Below are 25,331 nucleotides of genomic sequence, written 5' to 3'. Positions count from 1 at the left end.
GAAAGAAGCAGTGAGCATGTTTGCACATGCATGCAGTCTCAGAGGGCACTGTGAGCATTCAACACGAGCACCATGCTCAGGTGTGTGCACACAGCTCTCTCCTGGCTCCCAACCCTCATCGTGAAGGGCTCCTGGATACCGCTGGGGACGTGTCTCCCAGGCCTCCTGGCTGCTAGGTAAGCCCCGGGACAAGCTGGCCAGCCTGCAGCAACCCTGGGGCCAGCCATGGGGTCAGGGAGCCAGCTCCAAGCTGTGTTGGGGGCCAGGGTGGGAGAAGGCAGCGCCTAGGGTGCCTGGGGGACCCAAGCCCTCCCCCTTGGGCCTTGAGCAAGGCCCCTCCCCTGGAGGTGAAGGTCATACCACATTCTTCGCCTTCACTGGAATTCTGACATCAGATTTTCCATGCTTGCGCGGTGGGAGGAGCCGGCTGTGAGCCAGGAGGGAGCTGTGCCGGGTGAGCGGGGCGGGCGGATCCGGCCAGGCTGTCCCAGGCTCCAAGACCCAAGGCCCTCCGAGGGCTCTGTACCAGCCTGCCGCCCCCACCCCCGCCTGCCCCTCCAGGGCCTCACTGTCAGGCTTGGCTACTGGGAGCATCTGAGCCATGGTGACTTTCTCACCCTGACCGGGGCCTCAGCGAGTCACAGGCTGGCTCGGAGAGTGCTAAAAATAGCCAGAAGCGCCACTCCTCCGTTGGGCTGGCTCTGGCTGCCTCCTGGGCAACCCCTCTCACAGCCCCTTGCAAGGGCAGGGCTGTGGGACTGCCAAAGCCCCGCCCCTGCACATTCAAGGCCTTGATCAAACTTGGAGAACTCAGGGGCCAGCACTGGGGTGCAGCAGCCTCAACATCGCCTGCAAAGCCAGGGAAGCAGCAGATGACCCAGTACTGAGGCCCCTGCCACCCAGGGAGACCCGGACGGAGCTCCAGGCTCCTGGCTCCTGCCTGGCCCAGCCCGGGCTGATTGGGACCATTTGAGCTATGAATCAGCGGACAAAGGTCTCTCCCTCCCGCTCTGCCTTTCAAATGACAGCCAAGAAATGAGCGCAAAGGGTGGAGGGAGGGTAAGTGCTGAAGTCCATAGCTGTGGTGTCCAGAAACCAGAGCGGGATGCCAGGTGGCCCCACCTGCAGGGCTGGTCCAGGAAGCCCAGGAAAACAGGACATTGGTTCCCAGCACTCTGCTCTGTCCCTGGAAGGGAGGCTTTGCTGTGACTGGTGCCAACCAGATCCGAGGTGTCCCCCAGGTGTGGCTGGCCCAACATGGCCACGGAGGACAAGCCGTTCTTGGAGCGGTGGCTCCTGGGGGAGCCTGGCACAGTGCTGCCATGAACATAGCGGTGCCATGTGGCCCAACTGGGGCCGGCCGCTGTGGCTGTGGTGAGGGTCTGAGAGCTGGGCAGATCCACAATACCCTCTGTTTGGGCCCGGCCTGGCTGAGTTTGCAGAGGATAAAGCCATGTGGGGCCTGGGGCTCATCCAGCTGGCTCCCACGGGGGGACATTGGAGTACCCTTTCTGGCCTCCCTTCCCTACCCCTCTGCTTCCTTCTGCAGGGTTTGCTGGCTGTCTGGCAGGGACTACAAGCCTGTCCTGCAGTAGCATCTGGGGTCAGGGTTGGGTACCATGCCTTGTGGAGCTCTTGTGGCTGCAGGGGAGCAATAGCCCACTAGACACTGAGGGCTGAGTCCCTCCCTGGGCAGGAACTGGGCAAGGACACCTGAGCCATCGGTAGCATGCCCAGGAGACCCCTGACTCACAGCTCAGGGACATGACCCCCAACACCAGGTGGCCAGGACTGTGCAGCTGGGAAACCGCCTGCCGGAGGCTGGAGCCACCTCCCTGGGGTGGCCTGTGCTGGTGCCCTGCCTCTCCATGTCCGTCTGAGGCTGGTGCCACCTCCCTGGAGTGGCCTGTGCTGGCGCCCTGCCTCTCCATGTCCGTCTGAGGCTGGTGCCACCTCCCTGGAGTGGCCTGTGCTGGCGCCCTGCCTCCCCACGTCCGCCTGTTGTCTGCGTTTATCACTGAATGTGTTTGAGTTTCCAGGAGGCTGAGGAGGAGCAGTGGGCCTCACTTGCTGTGCCAGGGCCCAGGCTTCCGCTGGGCCCCCGGGACACTGGGGACACTCCCTCTCAGGGGACAGGGGTGGCTGGCAACGCCCTGATGTGCGGGAGCTCCTCACTGGCACAGACCTTCCAGAAGCTGGGCCAGGGAACCTCAGAGCCACCCACCGCATGCAGAATAAGGCAATGGGCAGGTGGACTGAGTGGCCAGCAGAGCCCTCAGTGGCCAGCTCCACTTGTGCTGGGTGGGCCAGGAACCCTGCGGGAGGTGATGGGGCAGGGTCTGGTGACATCCACTCCAGATTGAGGAGGTGGCCCCTGAAATCCCTGTGGGCACTGTGTGGCCATGGCTGCTAGGCCTGACTCAGCCTGTGGGCTCAATGTGGTGGTTGCCCAGGAAGTGGGCAGAGCAGACCCTCCAACCTCCCAGGGGACTGAGGGACCCAGCCCCACCCAGAGCTCATGGCAGGGTGCTTTGGCAGCCGGGCCCCTCCACCAGGGCTGAGCGCTATGCAGGGTGCACAGTGGTTCCCACTAGGATCCAGGCGAAGCTGGGTCAGCTGGCTCTGCCTGGATCTGGTGCTTCTCCCCACTGCTGCTCCTGGAACTTGGCCCAAGACCACGGTAGGCCCTTGGATCAGAGGCAGGGGCAGGGCAGCCTGTGTGGGCTCCTGCCCAGTCCCTGGTCCCCTGGCTGCAGCAGCTGGCCACGGCAGCAGCCGGCACCCGTTGTACGAAGGCAGAGTGGGCAGAGCCTGGGCCCCTGGCTCCGTGGGAGCAGCTGCCTGGCCTGGCTGGCCTGTTCCATCCCTCCAGGAAATGGAAATGTTCCTGGAATTCTTCATGTCACAGCTGCTTTTACTTTATAAGTCTGTTCCTAAAATAGCCCAGCAGGGCCTCTGGCTTTCCTTCCCTGGTTAGGAGCTGGGGCCGGAAGCATCCCTCTCTTGTATATAACCTGAGCTTGTGCTGCTTCTGCTCTGAGAGCTAAGTGAACAGCAAATTTTCCCTACAAACATGCTCTGCCTCATGCGGACCAGCTCACTGATGAAACATGGCAGAAGCCATGCTGGCGGCTCCCTGTCCCAGGCACCAGGTCCCCACCTCTCCTCCAGCCCACTGTGCCCCAGCTACTGAATGCAGATGGGGACCATGTCAGGCCAACACCCAGGGGCCTCCCACCCTCCAGCTGCCCCTGGAGCCCCATCACTTCACACCGCCAGCATGGCTGGCCTGTTCCATCCCTGACCCACTGTGGAAATGGCAGGAAGTGGCCTGCCCCCTCTCTCGGGGGTTGTAGGAGGAAAAGAAAGAGCGGCTGAGTTCCCCACCAACCTGCGATCAGGCCAGCCTGAGGAGCACCGTCACCCCACCTCAGCCCCCAGATCGCTTCCCGGAGTACACTGTTCTCAGAGCACAGTTCTCCCTTCCAAAATCCATTGGGCAGTGCTGAAAGGGGCATTGGGCCTCAGGAGAACAGCCTGCAGCTCTGCAGGTATAGTGACCAATGCCCACTCTAGGGCCTTGCACCGAACTGAGCAGAACTTGTGTGTCGCCAAAGGCCGAGCACACCGGGCACCACACGCTCAGTACAGCTGGGGGGGCCACGTTCCGTCTTCCTCCCAGGGTGCCTCTGCACAGTCCTAGGCCCCAGTGACACCCCCAGACACAGGGGTTGCTCCAGAGACAGCCAAGAGCCACAGGGGAGAGGAGGGTGCTCTGGACCCTGTAAATGGCCGCGTCCAGTGTGCTGGGCCATGGCTGGCAGTTCAGGAGGCCTGGGGTCATGGAAGGCCTGGCTGCCCGCGTCCCTCTCACTGCTCCTCAGCTGTGGATTGGCCATGTACAGATCCTGCCAGGCCATCCCTCAATCTGCATGTCCACAGCAACCAGGGCTGCTGGGAGCAGGGAAGGACACAAGAGGGTGTTGGATCTGACCTGCCAGGAAGTGGGGAAGGACCATGTGCTAGGCCAGGGGTAGCTGTAGAGGTCGTGTCCCCTCAGCCCAGGCACTGTGCCCCAGTGGTGCCCAGAAGGGTTGTAGCCTGCTTCCTGCACAAGTATGGGTTAGTGGGGCCAGGGCAGGTGGGTGGCTCCTTGCTGGCCACCCTTGGGAGGCTGGTCAGTAGCTGATGGGACCCTGGGTGGACAGGCAATGGGTCCTAGCCCAGTGCTGGCCTTCCTCCATCCTGCCTACCTTGCTCTGTTTGACCCTGGCCACTGTTCCCCTGCCTGCTGGCCCAAGTTGAGTCCACGGCCCTCCTTGGTATAGAATGAGCTTGTTCAGACCAGAGTCCCCCGGGGGATGGCTGCCATCCAGGCCCAGGCAGCCCCTTCCCTTTGCCCTGCACAGCTCAGCTGGTCACTGCCCCTCAGTGACTCCAGGGCTGTTCCAGGCCCAAGCTGGGCAGACGCTCTGCAGTGATACCCCCTTCCCCAGCGACCTACTGCTACAGCATGGCACCCCAGGGTGACACGGACAAGGCTCTTCTGTGAGCTGAGCTACTCTTTCAAGCCCTGTTCCAGGCCAACAGGGTTTCTATTTCTGGCCCATCACAGCCATGCTCCCGGCCCCAGACAGGCATATAACTCCTCTGTGGGCTGGCACTGCCCTGCCATGCCCCCAACACTGGTCGCAGAGAAGACCTCAAAACCTTGGTCTGGGTGCTGCCCACTTGTAGGGCCTCGTACTTGGATGGTCTTAGTCCTCTATGGGGGCAGAGACAGGCTGGCCTCAGCATGTTGTTTGGCCATGTTGTACGGTCATGGTCAATGTGGATGGGACCCAGTCGTGACCCAGAGTAAAGAGACCGCAGGGCTGGGCCCAGGACCGGCCAGCTGGAATCAGGCCATGGTCTTTCCCGGCCCACCCTCTCTAGCTGTCCCTTTCTAGCCCCTGCCATACTGTCCTGCACACAGCCACCGCCTCGCTATGGACTGCTCCGTCAATGTGTTGCCTGTTCCATTTCTGGGGGCGTGGCGGGGCTGGCCTTCGGTCCTGCACAGCCCCATGAGAGCTGTGATGTGCACCCCTGCTGCCCTTGCCCTGGTGGGCACAGGATGGAGCATCCTGGGGCTCAGTTGAGGCAATGAGTCCCAGACTCTGAGGAGACTCAGTGACCACATGTGTGCCTGCATGCGCTGGCCAGCAGGACAAGGCCTGCATGCAGCAGTGTGCAGGTGCTGGCTCCCGGCACTCAGCGCAGCCCCCGACCCTGCAGGGGCTTTTGGGTTTATTTTTAGAGAAGTGCTAGAAATGGCTAATGACTTGGGGCACATCATCTGAAAATTATGACAGTACATGTTGTAGAGAAAATATTTTACTTGACTCATATTTCAAAAAATAAACAGTTCAATTAAATTTATTTGTGGGTTGGAAAAAAAATCCATCACAGCCTTTCCATTCGCAGACATCTCTTAATTTAGCTTTAAACAGCATTAAAAATCTTCGTTGGAAACCTGTTAATCCAAGTGCCTGCCTGGGATGTGCAGGAGAACATCTCTAAGTCATGACATAGAGACATGTCGGACAGATGTGGATGAACAGACTGTTCATAAATCGAACAGCCAATTTGAATGTGTGGTGGAGGACAGTCTCACCGCCAGGAAAACACAAAGGTTCAAATGCTCAGGATCGATTCTGCATTTCTTTGCAGAGAGAGAGAGAGGGAGATCTCTGCTGGCTCATTTCCCAGATGTCTGAGACAGCAGGGTCAGAGCAGGTGAAGCCAAGAGCCGCAGCTCCATGCAGGTCCCTCGGGGCCCATGGCTCTGGGGAGGCTCCATGCGGGTCCCTCGGGGCCCATGGCTCTGGGGAGGCTCCATGCGGGTCCCTTGGGGCCCGTGGCTCTGGGGAGGCTCCATGCGGGTCCCTTGGGGCCCGTGGCTCTGGGGAGGCTCCATGCGGGTCCCTCGCCCGGTGGCTCTGGGTCTTTTGCTGCTTCCCCAGGTACATCAGGTGGGAACTGGATCTGAAGCAGACAAACTGGGACTCAGAGCTGCTGAGGCATGGTGGCTTGACCTGCATGGCACAAGTGTGGGCACAGAGTGGACAGGACCCTCTCACAGTCAGTGTGAATGGGACCCAGTCATGGTCAGTGTGGACGAGGACCCAGTCACGGTCAGTGTGGACTGCAACCTAGTGTGGATTATGACCAGTCACGGTCAGTGTGGACAGGATCTCGGTCACCACCAGTGGATGTGGGGAAGGAGGCCATCTCCCCAGAGAGACCCAAGGAGCAGGTACTCAGATGCCAGCAGGTGCACTCAGGTGGGAACCCCTGCACACCCAGAATGTCGTGAGGGGTTGAGGAGCTGTCAGGCACCGTGACACCTATGCCTGCTGCCACTGTTTGTGGCTGGACTCATGGCAGCCACTGCCTCTCCTGCCCGTCTCTGCTCTCCCGGGCCCTCCCTTTGCCGGGGGGGGGGGGGCCCTGTGGTCTCCAGGCTCCCCTCCCCGCCCGCCCTGCCAGCCCCTCCTCCACTCCTCCATTCTTTCTAGGCAATTTGCCTTTCATCAGGAGACTGCAAGCCCTATCTACTCCCGCAGCTGTCTCGACCCTAGCGGACACCGACCAGCCACGGGCAAGGCTGATGCCTGAGCCCCGTGTCATGCTCCTGATCTTCCTGCTAGCACTGGCAGCGGCTTCTACTTTTCTTAATTGATTTTTAAAAGATTTCTTTAAAATTTACTTGCAAATCTGAGTTACAGAGAGAGGGAGACACACAGAACCTTCCCTATCGCAGGTTCATTCTCAGTGGCCATAACAATCAAAGTGGGACGGGTCCAAAGCAGGAGCTACACTGGGTATCCTTCGTGGGTGCTGCGTTCTATCACCTGGGCCCTCCTCCGCTGCTTGACTCAGCAGGGAGCTGGATGGGAAGTGGAACAGCCAGCATCACACTGGTGCTCATACAGGGCCAGCATTGTGGGCGGCGATTTTTTGCACTGTGCCACTGTGCCGGGTCTGTCTGGTGCATCTCACGCCAGATCTATAGATGTTTTTATTTCTGTGTTGTTCTCCAGCATCTGTTTCCAGTGTTGGTGTTTTTGGATACTGATTTACATCCATGACCTTGTTAATTCGTTGATTGAATAGCCCATGGTGCTGCCTGCAAACAGAGGCCGCTCCATTTTTCTCTCCTCCTCTGGGGCCTGCAGGGGATGGCAGATGTGCTTGCCTCTTGCCCTGCAGGACCATCCTGGCTCAGCCCTGGCTGAGCTGCCAACTGTCAGTTCCACACAGGTGCTTTCTATCAGCTCTAGGATGTGCCCTCTCTCTTGCTTTTGTTTTTTTGTGGAATCATTAAAAGGCTGCAGAATTTTTCCAAATGCCTTTTCTGTCTTTATGGATCTGATTATATTGCCTTTCTGCTCAGTCTATCGCAATGAATAACACTGATTTTATTAATGAAGTGTGTTAATGAAGTGTGTTAATCCTATCTTGTATTTCTTGAATGAAAAACCCAGCATGAAATGTTACCCTTCTTATGTTGATCAGATACAGTGTAACTCTGTAAAAATTGTTGCACTTGTGTTCTTGGGGACATTAGGATACAAAGTTACTTTTCTGTGTTGTCTGGCAGGGTGACAGGAAATCCACCTCCATTCTGTGGAAGCACCTGTGACCTGGGCTTGCCCCAGCTGCTATCTAGGTGGTTCTTTAGTGAATTGTGGCAGTTGGTGTCTTTCAAGGACTTTGTCCCTCTTGCCTGCTTGTTGACTTGCTCCTAGCTCAACGTGTGGGGAGTGTCTTGTGGGGGTGGGGTGGGCTCGTCTGGCATTCTGTCAGTCTGTCTCTATTCCCTCATCCCTTTGCTCTGACCTGGTTGGTCATCTTACCCGCTTCCACACTAGCGAGCACAAGGTTTCTCTCTGGCGTTGCTTGTTCGCTGATCTCCCCCTCTCCTCTCACCTTGGTGCGGGGCTGCGTTAGCTCCTCCCTCCTGCCCGACAGAGGGTTGAAAGCTGTGTTTCCCTCTGAGAGCCTCTGTGTCGACTCTTCCACACCTTCTATGTATGTCCTTCAAATACCTTGCATTCCTAAGCTCCATGCTTGGAGATGTCTCCTGAAAACAGAACATGTTAGCTAGGCTTGGTGCAGCCGTCTGATGGTGTGAGTCATGGCTTGTGCTACTGTGCCATGTTGATTCTGGCAAGGTCTACTCACGGGGAAGAAACATTGCCACAGCCAGTCGGGAGAGGGCTGCTTGGTTCATGGTGAGAAGTTCGGGGCCAGACATCTGCATGTCATACCCATTCCCTTCCAAGTTTCCCAACTCCTGTGAGGAACAGCTGGTGTGGTGGGAGCATTTTTTTTTTTTAAAGATGTATTCTTATTGGAAAGGCAGATATCCAGAGAGGAGAGAGAAAGAGAATAAAGAGAAATATCTTCCATCTGCTGGTTCATTTCCCAAATGGCCGCAATGGCCAGAACTGAGCTGAATCCAAAGCCAGGAGCCAGAAGCTTCTTCTGGGTCTCCCATATGGTACAGGGTCCCAGGGCTTTGGCCTGCTTTCCCAGGCCACAAGGAGGGAGCTAGATGGGAAGCAGAACAGCTAGGATACAAACCAACATCTGTATGGATCCCGGCACACACAAGGTGTGGATTTAGCTATGAAGCTATCGTGCTGTGTCCAGGGCAGCATCCTTTATCTGAATGCTCCTCTTTCCACCCAGCTCGCTGCTAGTGCGCCTCAAAAGGCACCGAAGATGGCCCAATGCTTAGGTCCTGCCATGCGTGTGTGAGACCTGGAGGAAGCTCTTGGCTTTGGTCTGACCCAGCCCTGGCTGTCGTCACCTTTCAGGGAGTGAGCCAACTCGCCTCTGCCATTCTTGTTTAGAAATCCAAAGAGAAAAGACACGTGACAAGCAGAACCAGCAACATGTGTGCTGATCTCGCGGGAGGGTCTTCTGCCTGCTCCCACCTCACCCTTGGGGTCACAGAGAATGGCCGAATGGATGGACAACACATTCATGTGGCAGTGTGGCTGTGGGAGTCCTGGCTCATGGGGGAGGGGCTGGCAAGCATCTTAGTCAAGCACCTTCAGTTCCCTCCCTCCTTTCCTTTATGAAATTTATTTGAAAGAGTCACGGACATGCACACACACTTCATCTACTGGTTACTCCACAACAACAGCCCAGGCTGGGTCAGTATGAAGCTCCATTGGGTCTGCCATGTGGGGACAGGGGCCCAGGTGTGTGGGTCACCCTCTACTGCCTGCCCACGTGCACTGGCAGGGAGCAGCATCGGAAGTCAAGTGGCCAGGTGCTGGCATCAGGGGAGGCGGCCGTGCAGCTCGCTATGCCCCAGGGCGGACCCCTCAGACACCCCTTCTGAAACTGTGGTACAGGTGAGAGGGTGCAGTGCCTGTGATGTGAATGGAGCACGCAGATCAACAACAGGTGTGGGCCCCAGCCTTCCCTAGGGGAGCTGGAGGTGCCCCCAACGAAGTGAGAGCCCAGTTCTGGTGCCAAGTGCCAGTGAGCCCCGTACCCAACCCCTCCTCCTCCAGGTGCCCAATGAGCCCCATCCCTTCCCCCCAAAAGGTTTATGCCAAGTGTCCTGTTCTGGTATGGGCCCAATTTCCCTCCTGGGAGCCCAAGACTCTCAACTTCAGGGAGAAAACCCAGAATTCTGCTTCCCAGACCGGCTGGGTCCTGCCTCGCCTGAAGCCAGTCTTCCAACTCATCATTAGCAGCATTTGGGCACAGGTGAGAGGGAGCTGGCAGGAAAGACGTAGGAAGGAGCGCTCACCCCTCCTGCAGGGTCCCACCTCAGGTAGGCAGCATGGCTCCTGCCCTGAGAGCAGCAAGCCCCAGCCCAGGTGCTGTGGTGGACATGGTAAGTTTCAGAGTGGGTACTGCCAGGCATGCTCTGTGCGATTTGCTCCAGTGTGGGGCAGATGAGAGGGGGACTGGTTGAGCACACCGTGGGCCGGCAGCGGGAGGTTTCACCAAGGCATTGGCCCAGCAAAGGCCAGGCACAGGCATGGCACGTGCCAAAGAGATATGGGGGGGGAGGCGAAGGAGGGACCCAGGACTACGCAAGAGCAGGCGCTGAGCAGCAAGTCCCAGTGTGCCGTCTTGGACGGCCAGCTGGGGATAGGGCCTTGCAGATGGCACTGTGGGATCTGTGATTGATTTTGCAGAGGGCTGAGAGGACAGCGGGAGGGGCTGGAGCTAAGGGGCTCAGTGAGAGTGCTTAGTGGGGGGCTCTGGGAAGGGCCAGGCACCCTGTCCTGCACAGCAGGAAGCTGATCTGTCCACCTGCGGGGGATCGCAGGTCCCAAATCCAGGGGGTGTAGGTGTTGAGAGATGGGGGCGGGCACATGTGTTCAGGCAGGTAGTCTGGAACCTGGCATGCCATGGTGTGCGTGTAGGCATGTCTGTGGCATGGCTGTGTCTGTATGAGTGTGGGTGTGTCTGTGTCTGACTGGGTGTGTCTGTGAGTGTGGGTGTGTCTGTGGCTTGTCTATGTCTGTGGGTGTGTCTTGTCTGACTGTGGGTGTGTCTGTGAGTGTGGGTGTGTCTGTGGCTTGTCTGTGTGTCTGTGGGTGTGTCTGTGAGTGTGTGTCTGTGGGTGTGTCTGTGAGTGTGGGTGTGTCTGTGTCTGTGGCTTGTCTATGTCTGTGGGTGTGTCTGTGTCTGACTGTGGGTGTGTCTGTGAGTGTGGGTGTGTCTGTGGCTTGTCTATGTCTGTGGGTTGTCTGTGTCTGTGGGTGTATCTGTGTCTGACTGTGGCCGTGGGTGTGTCAGTGGCTTGTCTATGTCTGTGGGTGTGTCTGGGGGTGTGTCTGTGTCTGATTGTGGGTGTGTCTGTGTCTGACTGTGGGTGTGTCAGTGGCTTGTCTGTGCCTGTGGGTTGTCTGTCTGTCTGTGGGTTGTCTGTGCCTGTGGGTGTGGGTGCTGTGTACGGCCCGTGGCTGCAGCCTCACATGGATGCTGCATGCAGGCGTTGGGGCTCTGCTCCCTGAAGGGAAAGAAAGTCCCTTGGGTCCGTGGGAGCCAAGCCGCACACGGAGTGCCTTTGTGTCCGGAGACCTGTCACTATTGGAGACAGAGCTTGGCCTGTGCTTCCTGGGACACATGGGCTTGATTCCCGACTGGGCGGCCATGGTCATTTGGGGCCCACGACCTGTGCTCTGGTACCTGGTCCCCAGGCCCACTGGGTCTTACTACCCCCTCTCTGGCCTCGCTAGGGTCTGCTCCTGCTGCTCCAGCAATGTCCGCTGTGGGCCTCACCATCTGAGTCCAGCTTCAATGGCCCCAGCCTGCCTGGCCATTCAAGTAGCCCTAAGGGGAGTGTGTGTGTGCTTTAATGATTATGTATATTCATTTTATTTGAAAGGAAGAGCAAGAGACGTCCCAGTTCCTGTCTTGCTTCCTGGGTGAGGAAAGCCTGGAGCCAGGACTCGCTGGGGTTACCATGCATGCAGGGCGCCACCCGGGTCTGCACACACACAGGGTGTGCACCTGCTGAGCTGGGACTGCAGCCCAGGCGCTCCCAGGAGGGGTGTGGGCACCCCAGGGTGGCACCACACGTCCGTGCCTTTCCCACGGCTTCTTTCCAACTTGTTTCTCGACTGCAACAACCTCTGTTCCTGTAAGTCGAGTCAAGCCTCAGGAACTGCGTGGACATGGGGGAAGTTGCACAATCCCACGCAGTGTGTCCCCGGGGAAGTCAGGGGAGCACGACCCTGGGCCTTGCGCTCCCCAGGCCGCGGCGGCCGGTCCTTCCCGGGGCCCAGGGTTGCTGTCCGCAGCAAGACCAGGACGGAGGGTCCAGAAGTCTGCGCGGACTCACTTCAGCAAGACTATCGGTTCACGATCACGAGGACGCGGCCTCTTTAAGGGGCGCGGTCGGAGCCGAGCTGGGACGTCATCTGAGGGCGGAGGGTGGAGTCTGCGCACTGGCGGCGCGGGGGCGGGACGCGGCCGGCTTGACTGACAGCGGGGCCAAGGAGCCTTGGCCCAGAGCAGGCCCCGCCCATCAGGGCAGGCCACGCCCACCACATCCCGCCCCGCCCCGCCCCCGCCCCCAGCCCCTCAGGCTCGCGCAGGTCTTCGCCTCGCCCCGCCCCTGCCCCGCCCCCCGTGCCGCCCCGCCCGCGATCCCACCCCGTCAGGCTCACTCAGCCCTTCGGCCCGCCCGCGCCGCGCCCCGCCCCGGCCCCGCCCCGGCCCCGCCCCCCGCCCGCGGCTCCGGGGCGGGCCTGGCCGCGGCCGAGTCGGCGCTGCGGGAACTTTCGCGGCGGCTCTAATGGCCGCGCGCGGGCCGCTGTGAGGCGCGGCGGCGACGAGCGGGCGCGGGGCCGCGGAGCCGCGAGCGAGCGAGCGCGGGAGGGAGCGAGCGCGGGGCCGGAGCCCCGGCCAGGCCCGGCCCGAGCCGCCTGCCCCCGCGATGCGCCCCGGGGCCGCCGCCCGGCGCAGCTGACGCCCGCGGCCGCGTCGAGACCCCGGCGGCCCCGAGCCCAGCCCAGCGCCGGCACCATGGCGGGGAAGGCGGCCGCGCCGGGCGCCGCGGTGCTGCTGGTCACCGCCAACGTGGGCTCGCTCTTCGACGACGTAAGTGCCGCCCCGCTCGCAGCCGCGCACGCAGCCCCCGGCCCCGAAGGCTGACCCGCGAGTCCCAGCCTCGGCGCTTCGGCCCTGCCCCTGCCCAGCCTCCTGCCCCTGAACCCGCCCCCTGCTAGACCCTGGTCCCTGGGACCGCACCCCTGGTCCCAGCCCCCTGGTCCCGGCCCCCTACCCCCTGGTCCTGGCCGCCTGATCACCTTGGCCTCCTGTCCTGGCCCCCCACCCCTGGTCCCAGCCCCCTGGTCTCCTTGGTTCCCTGATTCTGGCCCCCCACCTCTGGTCCTAGCCCCCGATCATCTTGGCCCCCCGCCCCCGATCATCTTGGCCCCCTAGTCTCCCTGGCTCCCCTGGCTCCTTGGCCCCTCGGCCCTCCACCCTGGTCCTGGTGCCCTGGCCTGCCTGGCCCCCTGGTTCCATGGCCTCCCAGCCCCCTGGCTCCCTGGCCTCCACCCCTGGTCCCCTGGCTCCCCTGGTCTCCCTGGCTGCCTGGCCTGGGCAGTCCCTGCTGTCCCTGACGGGACAGGGCCTCATTCTGCCTTGTAAGTTAGTATCTTAGTTTCCAAGTCTGGGCACCAGGAAGACTCCTGTTGGTAATAGATTGAAGAAGCAGGGCGTCCAGGAGGGTGGTGCAGGCTGCCTGTGGCACTTGGCTTTCTGGGGCCATGCCAGCCTGGTCCCCACTCCTGCCAGGGAGCCCCGACCTGGACACCCCGGGGCTCTTGGGAGGGAGACTCAGGCTGACCTAGTTGTCCTGCTGTGGTGCTTGCACTGCCGACCAGGAGTACACCACAGCTCCCAGTGTGAGAAGAGGGTGGCACCCCGGGGTGGGGGGCTGTGACTCGCCTCTCAGGTGAAGACAGTGCGTGCCTGGGATGGAACGGCTGAGGTCTAGACACCAGGTGTGGCCCTCCCTGGTGGGGCTGGCGCTGTTTGGTTCGTTCCTGGGGCTCGCAGGCACGTGTGCTGGCTGCCTGCCTGCGCAGATCCCCCTGTCCAGGCTGTGCTGTGGACGACGGCCAGGGGCTCCCTCCCCAGGGGCCGGCCTGGGTGTGTGTCTGTATATTTAGCGTTCTATTCTGGGCCTCCCAGAGTACGTCACTCAAACGTGGCTTTGCTCAGAGGCGCAGACCTGCTAGCTGGGGCCCGGGCGCCTCAGAAATGTCAGGAACATTAGCGTGGTGGGCGTCTTGACCTGGGTGGCAGATGCACGTTGCCAGGCCGTCTCTCTGGTGGCCTTGACTCACGTCCAGTGCTGTGTCGTGCTCCGGGATGTCACAGTGGCTCATGATGGGTCACGGAACTCACTTTTTCCCCTGGCAGCCCGTTCCTTGAGCTCTAGTCTCAGGCTGTGAGGACTGGGCGTTGTGTGTGTCCAGACCATGGTGACTGCGAGGGGGCTCGTGACCGAAGGGCTGCGTCACTGCCCACTGTTACTCCTAGGGTCTTTAGTTCTTGTGGCCTGGGGTAGCCTGTCACTTACCCGCCCCTGCCCCACTTCAGCTGTGGGGCCCCACACCCAGGTGGCTTCCCGGCAGCCTCAGCATTGGGGCCATGATCTGCCTGTCAGGGTGGCTGAATGGAGGCGCTGTGGCACCCAGGGCGGAATGGTGGTAGCTGAGGCCTGGGCGAGAGCAGAAGGCGGCCTAGTGCACTGTAGTTTTCACAGTTCAGCTCTGACAGCCTCTGTCCGCCCTCTGAGGACCCCTGACCTCCCATGGGGCCTGAGGGACCCTCTGCCCGCCCTCTGAGGTCCCCTGACCTCCCACGGGGCCTGAGGGTGACTGGTTGTGGCTGTGGCCCTTTTTGGGGTGGCAAGCCTGATGGCTCTCAGGGCCAGGTGGCCGCCATTCACTCTTGGTGTGCGCTGGGTCTGAGTGGCCACCGTTGACTCTAAGCATGTGCTGTGCTGGCGCTTACCAGCCATACACCTGGTCTTCCTGCATGGAAGGCAGAGGTAGAGACAGCTCTTTATGTGCTGGTCCCCTCCCCAGTGGCCACAGTGTCTGGGGCAGGGCCAGGCTGAAGCCAGGAGCCAGGAATTGGACTCGGGTCTCCGTCATGGGTCTCAGGCCCAGGTTGGGTTGTTTCCTGGGGGTTCCCAGGCGCATTAGCACAGAGCTAGATCAGAAGGAGAGCAGCCGGGGCTTGAGCTGGCCCTCTGATGTGGGCCACTGGCCCCACAAGCAGTGAGGTGGTCTGGTGTGGTTCCTTTGGCTTTGGCCAGAAGTGGAGAGAAGGGGTGATCCCTACTGGCCATGATCCAGAGTGGACCACAGCTTCTCAGGGTCAGGCTGTGGGCAGAGGCTCCCGTGAGCATCAGCGTGTCTGTCTGGAGCCGTTTGCCATGGATGAGGCTCCTGAGCAGCCCTGTCCCGCCCCCGGCCTGGGAGCCATGGGCAGTGAGTCAGAGCTGTCAAGAAGAGGGCTGCTGGGCGGCAGTGTGGGCACTGGATTGCCCCTCTCTCATCTCTGCCTGGCTCCCCTCTGTGATGGGGGCTGTGGTCCTTCCTACTTGGACATTCTGCAGTGCCCAGAGCTGCTGTGTGTCCTGACACCCGCACTCCTGTACTCAGTGGAGGGAAGTATCCCCTCATGAGCCCCGCCCAGGTCTCTGCTCATGGTCCTACCCAGTGTCCTTGTGCTGTCAGGGTCTGTCTGTCCTTGTAGTATGGTTCCCTATGGTCCCCTGTGGTCCACGGTGATCTCCTATGGTGCCCTGTAATCTCCTATTATCCCCTGTGACCCCTTATGGTCCCCCACGACTCCCTATGGTCTCCTGTGACCCCCTGTGGTCCCCTGTGATCCCCTGTGGTCCCCCATGACCCCCTATGGTCCCCTGTGACCCCTTATGGTCCCCTGTGATCCCCTATGGTCCCCCATGATCCCCTGTGAGCCCCCATGGTCTCCTGTGACCCCCTGTGGTCCCCCGTGACCCCCTGTGGTCCCCTGTGATCCCCTGTGATCCCCTGTGGTCCCCCATGATCCTCTATGGTCCCCCGTGACCCCTATAGTTCTCCATGACCCCCTATGGTCCCTTGTGACCCCCATGATCCCCTATGGTCCCCTGTGGTCCCCTGTGATCCCCTGTGGTCCCCCATGACCCCCTATGGTCCCCTGTGACCCCTTATGGTCCCCTGTGATCCCCTATGGTCCCCCATGATCCTCTAATGGTCCCCCATGATCCCCTATGGTCCCCCATGATCCCCTATGATCCCCTGTGATCCCCATGATCCCCTATGGTTCCCATGATCCCCTGTGATCCCCTATGGTCCCCTGTGACCCCCCCCATGGTCCCCCATGATCTCCATGGTCCCCTATGGTCCCCTGTGATCCCCTATGGTCCCCCATGATCCTCTATGGTCCCCCATGATCCCCTATGGTCACCTATGGTCCCCTGTGATCCCCTATGGTCCCCCAAGATCCCCTGTGAGCCCCCATGGTCTCCTGTGACCCCCTGTGGTCCCTTATGGTCCCCTGTGATCCCCTATGGTCCCCCATGATCCGCCATGATCCCCTGTGATCCTCTGTGGTCCCCTGTATCCCCTATGATCCCCTATGGTCCCCCATGATCCTCTGTGAGCCCCTGTTATCCACCACAGTCCCCTGCAGGCTGTCCTTGCTCCCCTGTTGCAGCCCCATGGCCATGGGTCTCTTAGCTGTGGATGTTGTATGTGGCATCACCTTTACCGGGACATACAGCTCAGGGTGTGATTATCAGCCTGGCCAGTTCCAGTACATTTTATCACTTTAGAAACAAACCTGCCTCTGTTTGGTCAACAGACCCCCGGCCTGTCAGCCAAAGCTGCTGTTCCATCCCTGGGGCTGACTGCCCCCACTGGATGTGATACCTCCGGGTCATTGCACATTGTCACCTGTGCCAGGCTTTGTGCCTATCTGTGGGTGCCCTGCACTCTGTCTGCTCATGCCAACAGCATTCCATCATCTCCATGTCTGGCTGCTGTGAGCAGTCACGTGCCAGTCCTTGGGTGCTGGAGCCTCCTCCATCTTTTGGGTGTGCTCTTGGCCGGGGCAGGGTAGTCACATGGCAGTGGTGTATATGGCTGCTGTGCTGGGCCCCCGCTGTGCTGATCCTGCACTCAGGTCTGTCTTTCCCTCTGGGTTCCCACCTTGTGAGAGGGTGGGCTCTGGCTGCTATGCACACCCAGGCTCTTGGCTACCTTCTCCTGAGGAGGCCTTTCCTACGGGCACTCAGAGGGCACTGCTCCAGGCTCAGCTGAGGGCTCTGGGTCACATGGCTGTGGCCTGCATCTAGCTGGCCAGATTTGGGTCTCTGCTAGACTGGAGACGGATGGGGCTTCTCTGTGGGGAACGATGGGCAGCGGCTCCAAGGCCTCTCTTTCATGCCATGGAGCCATTTCTAACACAGATGGGCACCGTGCCTGCCTGTCCTTGGTATTGGAATTTTCTAGCTAACCTAGTGGTCCTCGTCCCTGAGCTGCCCCTGCTTCTTTCCCACCTGCACCTGCTGTGAGGTTGGTGTTGCCCCTGCCCAGCCTTGAGCTGCAGGACCTGTGCCCGTGGTATCCTTTTAGCTAGGTAGGCAGGCACTTCCCAGTCTGCAGAAAGCACATGGAGGCTGACTGTCGCATGATCCTCGGAGAATGTTGGCACATGGGGAAGCTTTCCAGACTCTCACCTTGTAGATGGTGGGGCCTGCGTGTCCCCTCCCTGCTCCTGATGTCCTCATCGCTTGGCCATGGCCAGCTCACAGGAAGAGGCCTGAGCTGAGTCTGGCTGGGCAGAGGCAGAAACCCAGGCCCTGGCCTGCCTTCCTGCAGAGTGCCCCTTGAGAGCCTCCTGTCCTCGGGCCTGTACTGGATGGGTGAGGGAAGCTGAGGCAGGCAGTGTCTGCAGAGGGAGGGTGCCTGGGTTGGCCTGTACACAGGGAACCGCTGGGCTCCTGGGGAGGACGGCAGGGTTGACAGTGGACTACGAATGGACTGCTCCCCTGCCACACACCCCATGGTGTAGCCACTCTCACCTGCCGCATGGTGTGGCAATTCCCTCCTGCCTGTCGTCACTGCCACCCACACCGCCACGTGGCCTGGCCACTCCTTCCATGCTGTGGTTTTGCCCCCCCCCCCATGCCCTTGCCCTGGAGCAGCTCTGTGCACGCTTGAGGTGTTGCTGGCTGTGCCCTTCTGATATAATTGTGCCTTAGAAGAGTGACTGGGGCCAGGGGTGGGGGAGAGTAGTGCTTAGAGGAGAGGCAGAGAGAAGACAAGTGTGTCCCAAAGTCAAGTTGTGTGGGGGGGTGCGGTGGAAGGAGCTTAGAGGTCTGCTTCAGGTAGCTGGGAATCGCCTGCACTGCAGGACCTGGACAGAGGGCCCTGAGACTACCACCTTGCTGGTACTGTCGCTTGGCAGAGCAGGCTGCTGTGGACCCAGCTTGCCCTCCTGGCTGGACAGCAAATGGGACCTAGTATGTGGCCAGAGCAACTTTCCTGGGAGGGCTGAGCTGAGCTCCCAGGCCTGGACTCCGGCTCTGCTGTGAGGGCAGAGACGGCAGTATTGTGTCCCCAGTCTGCACAGGGCTGTGGGCTGGGGGACATGGGATCTATGGGCTCTGAGAGTGGCTGCTCTGTGCACGGAGCCGAGCTGCTCCTGGAGTGTTGCCACTTGCTGTGACTGCCCAGGCTCCTCAGCCACAGGACAAGAGTTTAGGAGGCGCCCTGTCCCTCTAGCCGGCCCTGGGAGATAGAGGCAGATTCAGACTGGGGTCGGTGGGGGGCAGTGGTGTGCGCTGAGGCAGGTCTGGGGGCTCCTTACGGAAGAACCCTTGGAGGTGGGGATGGCCGTCTGGAACCCTATGGCGGGGATCTGGATAGTACCTGGTTTGGGTAGTCCTGTGCAGTGGTTTACCTGTGGGTGGCCTGCGCACAGGGTGGGGACCCGGGTCCCTCCAGCTCAGGGGCCATGGTGTCTGGGTCTGTTTTTTCCTCTGCTGAGGAAGCTGACAGAATGGGCATGTGTACCTACAGGAGTCGGCTGCCTGTGTGGGCACCTCAGGGAAGGAGGTGAAGTAGGGCAGAGATACAGCTGCTGGACTCTACACCAGGCAGGGGTCAGGTGCCAGTGGGAGCCACAGATGTTCTCACAGGAGTGAACTGAGCCTGGGGCTTGCAGCTCTGTCTTCCTGTGTCTCCAGGGACTGAGAGCCACATGCAGGCTGGCTGGTCGGCTGATTGGTCGGGTGGCCAGAGCTCTCCAGTTGAGTGGCCAGTGGTCACTGCCTGGTTTAGCACCTGTATTGCTGTGGGAGGAGCCTGGTCCTTTGCAGCGAGGCCATTCTTGCTCCCCTCTGCATCCCCCACCTCTGCATTCGCCTGGGCTCCCTCACCCCCCTGTGCCTGCTGCCTTGGTGGGCCCTGAATCCCTCCCTTCTGACCCCACGTAAGCAGTCCCTGTGGCCAGGTGGAATTTCCCTTGTCCTTGGAGTGGCACCCCGAAGCTCCACCTGCCGGCTCTGAACTGGAGTTACAGGGTGTCTGTGCTTGGAACGCCCATTGTACCGAGTCCCCCATGCTGCTGCTGACCAGCTCCATGGGCTGGGGGCCATGGTGTCCTTCATTGGATTTGTGGGCGAGTGTTGGCGGGTGCTGTGTAGCTGGGGGCATGGTGAGCAGGGTCGCTTGGTTTGGGCTGCCGATGCCTCTGTGAGGATTAAGGTAGAGTCTGGCAGGTGTGGTTAATCAGGCAGGTAGGCCAGGGTAGCCCTCTGCTCGCACAGCCCCTTGCTGGCATGAGTGCGACTCTGCTGACGTCTCAAGGGTGCCTGTCAGGACACTGTTGGAGTGGGCAGGGCTGCAGTGAGCGGATCTGTGAGGCAGAGCTGGACTCTCCCACAGTCATGCTGTGCAGCCCCACTGAGCTCTGAGATGCTCCCCCTGGCCCCAGCTGAGCTCTGAGATGCTACCCCCATCCTCCCCCGACCCCACTGAGCTCTGAGACCCCCTGTTCTCCCCCTTTTCCACTCCCCCATTCTCCCTTCCCCATCCTGACAGCCTCGAGTCTGGCCCCAGTTGAGCTGTGAGACACTTCGCCTGCTTCTGGCTGAGTTCTGAGACCTGCCTGCCCCAGCCCCGCCCTCCAGCCCCTCTCACAGCTTTCAGTCTGCAGGCTCCCCCTTTCGCCAGCAACTCCAGGTCACAGAATCACACAGTACAGTTTCTGTGTCAGGCTGCATTCCTTCCAGGAATCTGGGTGTTCTGATTGTCTTGTGCTGTCCATGCCTGCACATACACAGTTGGTTCTTGCCAACCCATCTGATGTCCTATGGGGTCGCAGTGAATGGTGGCGTCTGTGTGCGTGGATGTAGGTGTCCATGCTAAATAGGTATATGCTGCCCCGGGAACCCTCAGGGCTGCCATGGCACGTGGCTGTGCCAGCCGCCCTGAACGTCTGTTGCCAGGATGCCTTCCTGTGGCTTTACTCTGCACTGCTGAACTCGGGCATCCCACACACTGAGCACTTGGCCGTGCTGATGTCTTTGAAGACAGGTGACTGGTGGTGTGCGACCTGTGGCTGTCAGGAGGGGGCCTCTGGACATTGCCAAACCCCCAGAGGCCCATGTGGGTAAGGGCATTATTTCTGGGGGCCCAGCTGGAGAAGGTGCATGTGTGTGTCCTGGAGCATGTGAGGGGGAGTGTGCCAGTGTGCCGGTGTGCCAGTGTCAGGGCTGCAGGTCATGCCTGACTCCTACTCCACCTTCAGGCCACGTCAGCCAGGGGGTTAGTGTCTGTTGTGGTGGGAGTGCCGTGGTGAGTGGACTTAGAGCTAGTAGGGTCACTGTTTATTATTTTTGTTGGTGGATTTATTTTATTTTTATTTGAAAGGAGGAGTTACACAGAGAAGGATTGAGAGAGAGAGAGTGTCTTACACCTGCTAGTTCACTCTCCAAAGGGCTGGAATGGCTGGAGCTGGGCCAGTCTGAAGCTAGGAGCCTGGAGCTTCTTGCAGGTCCCCCATATGGGTGCAGGGGCCCAGCACTTGGGCCATCCTCTGCTGCTTTCCCCGGCCATTAGCAGAAAGCTGGATGGGGAAGTGGAGCAGCTGGGACCAGAACCGATGCCCGCGTGGGCTGTTGTGCTTCTCAGGCTTGACCCGTTGGTAGCAATGCATTCGAGTCCTTAGACTCAGCCTGGGGTTAGTGACAGTGCATTGGAGTATTCAGGGTCAGCAGCAGCCCGTGAGCCCTTCGGATCTTACAGTGTTAGTTTGACAGTGGGACCCAGAGAGCGTGTAGGTGCCAAGGCTTGGAGGAGCTGAGGGGTATGTCCTTGGCTGAGAGTGGGCCCCATGCTAGGAAGGGACCTGTAGGTGCCTGGGTGGGAGCCATTTGCAGCTGGCGTGGTGATCACTGGCTGTGACTGTGGTTGTCCCATGCTCAGGGGTTCTTGGCCTGTCTCAGTCAGGAGGATGAGCCAGGTGGAGTCACCCTCTCCCCAGCTCAGCCCCACCCCTTCTGCACCGGACTCCTGAGTGGCTGTCAACTGACACACTTGTCGGAAGCAGCTGCCCTTGGGGATCCGCGGGATTCTCTTGAGAGGACAGCTTCGTGGGGTGGGTGTGTGGACATGCTGGCTCCGTCCAGCCCCCGGTTGTGCGTGACATGGGTTCATCTCTTTCAGAGGGACCTGAACTGTCCCAACGCCTCCCTCCATACAGCACATGGCGTCCTGGGGACGTGCACTGGTTTCCTGTGCTAGCACCGTTGCCGAGTCTCAGATCTGTTGTAACTTCCTGTTTTGCCACAACAGGCTGCTCAGTGTTGCCGTCACAGTTTGTGTGTGGGCACCGTCCAGGCAGGAGGTGGAGGCTGCGTGGACCCCCGGGAGCAACAGAGATGACCAGCAGGGCTTGGAAGCAGCATCTAAATTGGTGGGCCTGAGGGCCACATGGGAGGAGCATCCTGGATGGCTGGGCATTCCTGAGGGCAGGACCTTGGCTGGGCTGAGGCTTCCAGCCTATGGAAGGTGCCAGGTGTTGATCCCTGAGTGCAGGTGCAGGAAGCAATGAATTCGTGGCCCCCAGGTGGCAGGGAGCTGAGTCTGCCGGGGAGGCTGTGTGGTTTGGGTGGCCACTGGGAGGGCGATGAACAGCAGGTGGCTGTGGGCTGAGACAGCTGCCCTTAAGTGTGCCTGGGCCTGTTCTGTTGCTGCATGGGCAGTGAGGCCAAGGAGCTGGGCCTCTAGCCTATGGAAGGGCCGTGAAGCACCGGGCACCATGGCCAGGCCCCCAGGAGGAGCCTCGAATCCGGTCAGCCTTGTCGGCAGGCGGTAGGGCTGACCAAGCCGTGTGTTTCTGTAGCTACTGATAAGCGCTTACCCAGAAAGAGAGAAGGGGGGCTGTGGGGTTCCGGGCTGTGGGGCCATGCCTGTGACCGTGGGGCAGGCGGTGGGGCCCAGCTCTGGGCTGTGGAAAGCAGACTCGGGATGCCGAGGCTTGGCCTGCCTCCTGGCCATGTTGCTTGGAAATGCTCCCTGGGCAGTTCGGAGGAGAAAGATGATGTATGTGGGACACATGTGGTGCTGTGCGACAGGGTGCAAACAGCTGAGAGGCGCAACCTCCCACAGGGTCTCAGAGTGTGTGCCTCAGGACAGCTCAGGTGGCAGAGGGGCCTCGGTGTGTCTGTGGCTCGTGCTGCATTAGGCATCTGGGTTGTGGATGAAAAGAAACTTCCAACATCTTTGTAGAATGAGTACCCACCCTGCTCCAGAGGCTGATGTGTCACAGGTCTCTCTTATGGTGGGCAGGCCCTGCCTGGGGCTGTTTCTGCCCTGGAGCCAGGAGCACAGGGCATGGAGGGGAGGATGGGGACTGCCTGGCCTTTTCCTGGGGGATTCACACCAGCTAATGCACCTGCCATTTGGGTGTGTGTACAGGCTCACCCAGCCAGTCCGCAGCCCTTCAGAGGGGCCTGGAGCTGTAGGCTGCTTTACGATGCTGCCAGCCTGGCAACCTCTGGCTGCACAGTGGCTCCATGCTGCCCAGAGGCCCTGGGGTTGCAGGCACCTCACCAGCTCGGCCACAGCCCACTGCCGCTGCCTCGATCCTGACCAGCCACTCCCAGAGCCACTTGGTGCTTCTCCTCCAGACCACTCTTGCCCACTTATTCCCTGCGTTGCATGGGCTGGCCAGTGACCTGTTTGTCCCCAAGCTTGCTGGCCTGGACACGTCAGCATCCCCTGGTCTTAATGGGAGATTGTAGATTGCTCGTCAGGGGCAGCAGCTGTTGGCCAATGGGGGAAGGCGCTGGCTGCAGGCTCTGCCCAGGCTGGTCCCACTAACCCACATGGCTGTGTGGTCTCCCATCAGCAGGGCATGGGATGTCTCCTGTGGGCTTGGACGCAGAAAGTCCATGGCCAGGGTTATTTTGCTGCTGTGGAGTTGTGAAGGTTTCTGACGGTATAAGTTTGGATGTTGCCTTGTGCCCGGGAAGTGCATCAGAACCAAGCTCAGGTCATGGAGGTCGCCCCAGGGGGTCTGACACAGAGGGGCTCCCCCTCCTTTGCATGGGGCGCTGCGAGGCCTCCACGGCCGTTGTAAGGACTTCTTCCCTCCCCCTTGACCTGGCTTTACCCTCTTGTTGGCAATAAATCAACCGTGACAATGAGGCTGCTGTCTGACACCCTGTTCTGCACCGCTGGCCTGTGTGTTGGTGTGGGCCGCGGGCCTGGAGGGGTCTCCTCTCAGGACTGGGCCTTCCCCACTTCTGTGCTCATTTCAGGGTCAGTTTGTCAGTGTCCACAAGGAAGCAGGCGGGAAGCTGGTGTGTCACGATACCTGCTGTCTTCCTCCTCCTTCGCCCTGTGATGTTTCTCAGCTTTCAGTGCAGGCCTTGAGCCTCCTCTGTCAATCACCCCTGTTCAGCTGCTCTGTGCAGACTGTGCCCATGTCACGTGCTGTCCCCTGGGTCCTGTCTGGTGGTGGCATCTCCCTCCACACCTGATTTGAGTCTCTTTGTCCCTGATGGTACAGCTTCAGGTCTTTGGTTCCGACCCTTGCAGAGCCATCTTGTGAGGTGTTTCTGGTGTCCACACCCAGACACCCACAGGCCTGGCCTTTACCCCCCATTGTCCTGTTCTAGCAACACTGCACCTCCCACCCACTCTCAGAAGCACAACCCAACATGGCCCCCTGGGGTGGTGCCCGGTCCCCAGGGCACAGTGGCTTTTTGAGGCCTGGGGCAGTTTTTCCTCTGAGGTGGGCTTGGTGTCTGGTTGGTGCTGGGAGAAGCTCAAGGCTGGCATGAGTTGGTCCCCACCGATGCCTTCTTGTGGTGCTGGGCCCGCTGCCCCCCTGGGGCCTGTGCTACCCAATAAGGTGTTCCAGGCCAGGAAAGGAGAATGGGATGGGACATTTTCAGACAGGGGTTGGCTGGCCATGCCTGTGGTATCCTCAGCTGAGCGTTGCACTCAGTGGCCACCCTCCCTGTGAGCTCAGCCTGGGTGCAGTTTCCAGCGGCTCTGGGGGCGTCTAGGGGCCAGAAGCTTCCTGCCATGATATCTGCTTTCATTCCCACTGCCCTGTCCCTGTCCTGTGCTGCTGGGGTGGTCCTGCTCCTGGCCACACGAGGGTCTTCCAGGTGCTTTTCCCAAGAGATGGGCTTGACCTCAGCATGCAGCTGCTCCCTGCCATGGCTGGTGGCTTGTATGGTACCCTTTTTGGGGACCTAAGGGGCATGTCCCAGATGTAGCTGTCTAGAGCTTGGGGCCTGCCTGGCCTGCCCTATCCGGCCCTCCCCTTCCCTTAAGTCTGTGTCTCCGGCAGGATAGGTAGCTCAGAGCCCTTACAGGGTGGCTGCAAGGAGGCTCCTGGTGCAGAAGGGCTGTGCCTGCCCCTGACCTTTGCTGCCACGAGCCTCCACACACAGCCCCTGGGGCTGGGTTGGTGGCTGAAGCCCAGGACGTCCACAGACCCTCCTCCAGGGAGGCACATCTGCCACAGAGTGCTAGATGCTGCAGCTGTGAGGTCAGAGCTGGTGGTCGTCAAGTGTACCCTGACCGTAGGCTTACGAGATGCTGGCCGGTGTCCCCTGCAGGAGGCGGCAGCTGCCTGCCTGGCCCTCCTTGCTGCCTCCCGAGCTTGCCCCAGAGGCTGCCTGGGGCACGGCTTCTATCAGACACCACAGCCTGACCCTCATACCCAGCATCTGCATGGCTGGAGTGCCCCTCAGTGACCTGCATGGCAGGGCGAGCTTTGGCTTCCCAGTAGCTCACTGCTGAAATGCCTGAACAACCCTGGCCAGTGTGTGGCTGGCTCTTTGGTCCCTGGACTGGCTCTTGGATGTGTGATCAGTTGTCCCACCCTGGGCTTCTGTCCAATAAACCTTGTCTTGTGTCCCCACAGCCTGGCCTATGATGTGTCCACGACAGCTGTTTCTCCATGGCTCCCAGGCAGGTTGCCTGTTGCTGCTGTGTTCTGGAGGAGCATCCTTCCTCGCAGCACCCCTAGGCCTTGTCTGGGGCCGGCGCCCATGTCTGTGCCCTTCAGCCTCCCCTTAGCCTGACCCACTTGTGCTTACCCCTCTGCCCACTGGTCTGCTGTCCCTGGCTGGGGGAAGTTTCCAGAGAGGCCTGCTAAGGAATGGCCGTTGGGTGTGCTGGGCTCTTAGTGTAGACAGGGTCAGGGCAGCCTTGCCTGCAGGGTGGGCTGTTGAGGTCGCCGGA

At 60.3% G+C, this 25,331-nt stretch overlaps 1 protein-coding gene across 3 annotated transcripts in view; it reads left to right on the top strand.

The window, feature by feature from the left end:
- Positions 1-157: 157 nt before the first annotated feature.
- The window catches only part of INPP5A (inositol polyphosphate-5-phosphatase A), a 135,207-nt gene continuing 110,033 nt past the window's right edge, over positions 158-25,331 (top strand). Inside the window, exon 1 of one of the 3 annotated variants that reach the window (XM_040991916.1) lies at positions 158-176. Coding sequence is in view for 2 of the 3 variants with exons in the window: in XM_040991913.1 (XP_040847847.1) it covers positions 12,553-12,627 (75 nt within the window). In the remaining variant the exon portion in view is untranslated. Of the gene's footprint in view, positions 177-12,276; positions 12,628-25,331 lie in introns of those variants that run through there. The other 2 variants (XM_040991913.1, XM_040991914.1) reach the window with 2 other exon arrangements.

This window comes from Ochotona curzoniae, unplaced genomic scaffold (assembly GCF_017591425.1).
Source record: "Ochotona curzoniae isolate NIBS_2020 unplaced genomic scaffold, NIBS_Ocur_1.0 contig_66, whole genome shotgun sequence".
Lineage (NCBI taxonomy): Eukaryota > Metazoa > Chordata > Mammalia > Lagomorpha > Ochotonidae > Ochotona > Ochotona curzoniae.
This window is presented reverse-complemented; position numbering and strand designations above follow the sequence as displayed.